Source organism: Anomaloglossus baeobatrachus, chromosome 5 (assembly GCF_048569485.1).
Source record: "Anomaloglossus baeobatrachus isolate aAnoBae1 chromosome 5, aAnoBae1.hap1, whole genome shotgun sequence".
NCBI classification, from domain to species: domain Eukaryota; kingdom Metazoa; phylum Chordata; class Amphibia; order Anura; family Aromobatidae; genus Anomaloglossus; species Anomaloglossus baeobatrachus.
Genome location: NC_134357.1, coordinates 18,721,985 through 18,727,984, shown reverse-complemented (window position 1 = coordinate 18,727,984; position 6,000 = coordinate 18,721,985). Strand labels below are relative to the sequence as shown.

The 6,000-nt window shown below is 46.8% G+C and overlaps 1 protein-coding gene across 1 annotated transcript in view; it reads left to right on the top strand.

Annotated features, from left to right (window-relative positions):
* The first annotated feature begins 1,285 nt into the window (after window positions 1-1,285).
* Window positions 1,286-6,000, top strand: part of LOC142312564 (rap1 GTPase-activating protein 1-like) — a 79,288-nt gene continuing 74,573 nt past the window's right edge. Inside the window, exons 1-3 of the mRNA XM_075351556.1 lie at window positions 1,286-1,329; window positions 1,941-2,022; window positions 2,672-2,707. Coding sequence (XP_075207671.1) covers window positions 1,286-1,329; window positions 1,941-2,022; window positions 2,672-2,707 — 162 coding nt within the window. The remainder of the gene's footprint in view (window positions 1,330-1,940; window positions 2,023-2,671; window positions 2,708-6,000) is intronic.

Here is a 6,000-nt window from a genome sequence, read left to right as displayed (position 1 = left end):
AGCAATAGATGCACAAAGTCTCCGGTAAACCAAACGGCTGGATGGACGGGTCCCGCAGCCGGCTGCAGTGTCTCTCCCCGGACAGGTGATGGAGGCTGTATCTCCCTGTACCTTTGTGTACTGAGTTGACTCCAATGGCTTCCCAACGGTAGTCCGCTCCCCGGTGTATAGATACCAGAGGAGCTCGTTTTGCCCGCAGGCACTGGCCCTTGGATTTCTAGCCGGTGGCGGTGGCTGTATATCCTCACGGTGTGAGCGGTTGCCTTCAATCGGGACTTGGTTGTAGGGAACCCCGGGGCTGGGGGTGTGTGTGTGTTTTGTCTGTGGCTACCTGGCAAGTCCAGGGCGCCACACATGCAAGGCAAGCCAGGAATCTCACAGAACTGGAAGACGTGTCTAAGGCCCCCTTCACATGCACGTGTAAAAAACGAACCGTTTTTACACGTACGTGTTAAAGGGGTGGTTTGCTCTCAGTGGCTGCTACAAAAAGCGTTTACAAGCTGTGATAACTGCTAAAGGTGGTGCTACTAGGTCCTTAGCATGCAGGGTGCCCAAACGTTTGCATCAGCCCATTCTCTTTTTTTGTTAATTTAAAATGTAAAAGATTATTTTTATTTTTTTTGCCTAAAATACAAAGGAAATGTGTCATCTTTAACTTTATACCTTTTAGAGATCATTTCAACTTGCTTAACTGTTTACAATAACAGTAATTTTGACCAGGGGTGCCCAAACTTTTGCATGACACTGTATCTGTATGCCACTCTTGATACAATTTAGAAATTAATTGATCTGTATTTATATTTGTACTTTTCTACTTGCTTTTCATACTGATGTGTTTTCTTATGAAGCAGATTTTTTTCTCATGGATACGATGGGAAATCTGAGCTGCTCCTCGTAGTTAATGTCATCGTCCCCACAGGAGAGCGCAGCAGCAGGAGGTCCCATAACGCCTGACAGTTTAGAAGGCAGAAAGAGACAATGAGTACGAGAGGGATAAAGAAAATGCCGGGAGCACGGAGAGGGCCCATAAGAGAGGATCTTGTCTGTCTCTGGCCGGGGGGCCCTGCACGCTCAATGGGGCACATTGACTGATTGTCTCGTTGACATTTTCCTCTTCTTTCAAGTGCTGACTTTGACATTCATTATATAATCTGAGTGTCTAGCAGTCAGTACCAGGCAGGTGGTGTCTTTGACTCCAGCAGTCTCTTCTTCAGCTCCTGGACGAGCAGGATCTCTTAATAGCTCATAAGACGGCTACGAGGGAGTCATTCTGCAGAGATTCCGGATGTTCTCTCGCAAAAAGAGCTTCACATTCGGTGCGTATGGAGGGTGAGTTGCTACCAGCTGTCTCTTAGGTCAACTGTATCGGCCATCTCATTCTCTTTTTTACCGTTAGCTATGGTCATATTTATGGTTTCTTCTTCGTTGTATCTCCATGCCGTCATCTCCATTTTATTGGAGTTCTCCGTTGACTTTTACCTTCCTCTATTTTGACCTTTGATGTTCCTGTGTTCTCTGTTGACTTTGACCTTCCTCTATTTTGACCTTTGATGTTCCTGTATTCTCTGTTGACTTTGACCTTCCTCTATTTTGACCTTTGATGTTCCTGTATTCTCTGTTGACTTTGACCTTCCTCTATTTTGACCTTTGATCTTCCTCTATTCTCCGTTGACTTTGACCTTCCTCTATTTTGACCTTTGATCTTCCTCTATTCTCCGTTGACTTTGACCTTCCTCTACTTTGTCTACAAAGTGGGATAAAATTCCTCTTTTTGTTCAGTTGATCGGTCTGTGATCCCCGAGGGTTATTTTGACCCAACTTTGTATTGTTTTTGGAATCTTCAAATTTATTCATTATTCTTAATTTTCTTCCAGACTGTTTTTTATATTTCATTATGTTTTACGTTTTGATATAGGGTGAAGCCTCTTAATATTTTTCAGAAAGACTGAAGAGCCTGACGTTCCAGACATATCCAACAGACAACTAGAAGACATGTCTCATCCCCCCACCTCGCGAAACAAGGTCTGAAGGCCTCTCGTAACTTCTTGTACAAAATTCATTGACTGCATTGATTGTGTAGATGGATGTGCTCATTATATTGGGAGGTGGAGAACCCTGGGTTACTCCTGCAGCAATTAATGTCAACATTTGTATAGTACCCTAGTGTCATATTAGTTCCAAGTCTAATAATAATAGTGCAGGGTGTCATATTAAGATCGGTGCCAGTCAATACAATAATACATAAAATAATTAGGACCAGGGCGCTAGGGGTTCATTTATGATGAGTGCATATAATGCAAAATTATGCAAATGTAAAAGAAATGAAAAATTACACATTTTGGCAAATTTCCCATTTTGTGTATATAGCTCCTATACACAAATGATGTGTCTCCATGTTTACAGACTACAAACAAACTGCGTAGTCTTATCCTGCAACCATATGCCATTCTGTCCCATGGAGGATGTGGACTGATAGAACACTACACATTAGTCTACAACCCTGGAGACACATTATTCTGTATAGCAGCTGTATACACAATACGATTGGAGACTGCAACATTGCCAAATTTTTTATTTATTTGCAAAAAATAGTTGGACATACCCTTTAAGAGGTAGGTCTATATTGTTGCAAACTATTTTTTACTCTTTCTCACTTTCTTTTTGTATGCAGTCCTCCGACTTGTTTGAAATGATTGAGAAAATGCAGGTAAGGAAAGTATAAAGTGATGATAAAACGTATCCTCGCAGCTGTTTCTGTAAATTTTCTGTATACAACTGACCATGAAAATGAAAAGTCAACCATTTTTCAGAACACCTTTCTATTTTTCTCCCCATTCATTTTGGCTCCTTGCCATCCCAATGTGATATTTCACAAAAGGGGCCAAATCATTAGAAGAAACAATTGAAGGGGTAGGTTAGAATACAACATGAAATTCAGCCCACATTTTTGTCAATCTTCAAATTTAACCCCCATGTTAAAAGTACTGAATGCAAATGTGACGCCCCTGGACTAGTCAGGTCGTCACATGGTACTGCACGCTCTTTATCTCTTGGTGCAGGACTCAACCCTTCATATTTCTGGGTTCCCAACTTATAGTACTGTCGCGGGCGGAGGAGGGGACGCCGCGCTCTCCCACTGCTGCTCGGGTCCGGCTGCCGCGGCTGCTGCGGCCTGCTGCTGCTCGGTGGCTCGAGCGATGGGCCGGATCCCGGGGACTCTAGCGGCGCTCCTCGCCCGTGAGTGAAAGGGGGTTTTGGGTATAGGGATTGGTTATTGTCCATGACGCCACCCACGGTTGTGGTGATTTGTTGACACCACCGCTGCTCTGTATGGGGATCCCGGGAAGGATGGTATGGAGCAGCCAGTTGTTGTGTTGCCCCTCCGTGGGTAGGAGTTGGTGATCCCGGGGCCCAGTGATGAGGTGGGTGATGCAGGGCTTGGTGGGGTGCAGGGACGCGGGGGCAGCGCTGTGGTACTCACTCAGCCTGAGACGTTGACACAGTTTTTCGGTAAACCACACGGCTGGAAAGACGGTTCCCACGGACGGCTGCACTCGCTCTCCCAGTAGGTGACGGTGATGTCCCTTTGTCCTGCAGCTAATGTTTCTGTGTTGGCAGCGATGGGTTCCCACCAGCAACCCGCTCCCCGGCTTGGACATGGGCCGGAGGAGCCCCACCCTGCCCGCAGGCGCTGGCCCGAGAGACCGGTGCCCCGGCGGTGGCGGTGTCCCTCCGTCACGGTCGGACCGTTGCCTCCAATCGGGACCCGGCCGTTTGGAGACAGACGTCCCCCTCACCGACGGACTTGGAAAACTATGGCGACTCCCAGCCCTGCCGGGGTCCGAGAGGCCCCCGCCCCAGTGCTGACTGTTCCCCGTACACCGCTCCAGACCGCCGGGCCACTACCCGTCCGCGGTCCCTCCAGCAACCTCCGAGCAGTCCCCCTCCAGACGGTCACCGCTGCCGCCGACCCCGCTGACTCTGTCCTGCACACAGCCGGACCAACTTCAGGCTTTTCCACTCTCACTTTTACTCTTTTCTTCTTTTGCTCTACTACTACTTCACTTTCACTTCACTTAGCTCCTCTACCACTCCACTGTTTACTCCTCCACTTCCCTCACTGTTCTCCTCCCGCCTCCAGGGCTGTGTACTCCGCGGTGGGCGGAGCCAACCGCCTGGCCCACCCCCTGGTGTGAACATCAGCCCCTGGAGGAAGGCAACAAGGATTTTAGTAGCCTTGGTGTTCCTAACTGGGATGTAGGGTGTGGTGGTGCAACGACCTGTGACCCCTGGCTTGCCCAGGGCGTCACAGTACTGCCTCCACCAGCATCCAAAATCCCAACTACACCTCACACCACATCCTGCCAGACACACCAGTGGGCTGCTAAGCTGGAATAGGGCCGCTCACCTAGGGGTCAGGCAGACTGGTGGGAGGGTAGTCAAAGAATGTATGTCTGGAACCCCATGGTGTGAACAAGGTGCAAGACTCAAAAATATACAACTAAACAATAGGATAAAGAGTTGCACACCAGTCACAATGTATAGGGGAATAATGAAAAGCAGAACTGCTATGGGAATACTAGACTGAAAAATACAATGGACTATCTGAAAAAAGTGAAAAACATGAAAATGGTATCTGCATAATTGCTATGAATAATAGGAATGAGAGATATTTAGCCATTGTATTGATCAATGCAAAGGAGCCCCAAACCAAACGCCAAGGTAATCTCTATTTTTGGGGTCCCTAACCTAAGTGTAACCTCACCTGCATTCTTTAATTAGTATGCATTTTCTGTCTGAGACCCCTGCCCCACCCATAGCCATGTGTCTTATTTCACATATAGAGATATAGATTACCTTGGCGTTTGGTTTTGGGGCTCCTTTGCATTGATCAATACAATGGCTAAACATCTCTCATTCCTATTATTCATAGCAGTTATACAGATACAATTTTCATATTTTTCACTTTTTTCAGATAGTCCATTGTATTTTTCAGTCTAGTATTCCCATAGCAGTTCTGCTTTTCATTATTCCCCTATACATTGTGACTGGTGTGCAACTCTTTATCCTATTGTTTAGTTGTATATTTTTGAGTCTTGCACCCTGTTCACACCATTGGTGTTCCACACATACAGTCTTTAATTAGTATGCATTTTCTGTCTGAGACCCCTGCCCCACCCATAGCCATGTGTCTTATTTCACATATATAGCTTGGTCCTTTGCTTCCCATACAGAGCAAGTTTTTTTAACTGCAGGTGAGGTTACACATAGGTTAGGGACCCCAAAAATAGAGATTACCTTGGCGTTTGGTTTGGGGCTCCTTTGCATTGATCAATACAATGGCTAAACATCTACCATTCCTATTATTCATAGCAGTTATGCAGATACCATTTTCATGTTTTTCACTTTTTTCAGATAGTCCATTGTATTTTTCAGTCTAGTATTCCTATAGTAGTTATGCTTTTCATTATTCCCCTATACATTGTGACTGGTGTGCAACTCTTTATCCTATTGTTTGGTGGGAGGGTAGTAGCAGGAGAGGTAGAGAAGTTGGCTCCAGGGGAGCAAAGTGAGAGGAAGCTTGGGGTTGGAGCTCACAGGAAGAGTGAAGAAGTAGCTCCCAGAGAGTGAGGATTTGGGGAGTGAGTGGCTCCCTGTTTGTGGCAGGTTGGGTCACAGACGGTGGTCTGGGACCGGAGGAGTTAGAAATCTGGTTGCGGGATATTGGGACTGAGTGCTTGGACCTAGTTTTGGAGGACAGTCAGCAGCTCGAGTTTAATAGCCGGTCCGGGACAGAAAGTACGGCGGGGTACTGGACCCTAGGTTGGGGAGTAGCTTCAGGCGACCCGGCAATTAACCTGTGGAGGATAGTGACTTTATGGACTGTCCCTAAGAAGCTCAGAGATCAGGGGCACTAGCGCAAAGAGGGGGAAAGGGCTTTCCAACCTACGCAGCCCACAGAAATCCCAAGCGTGAGCCCTTGAGAGCGCAGCTTTACTA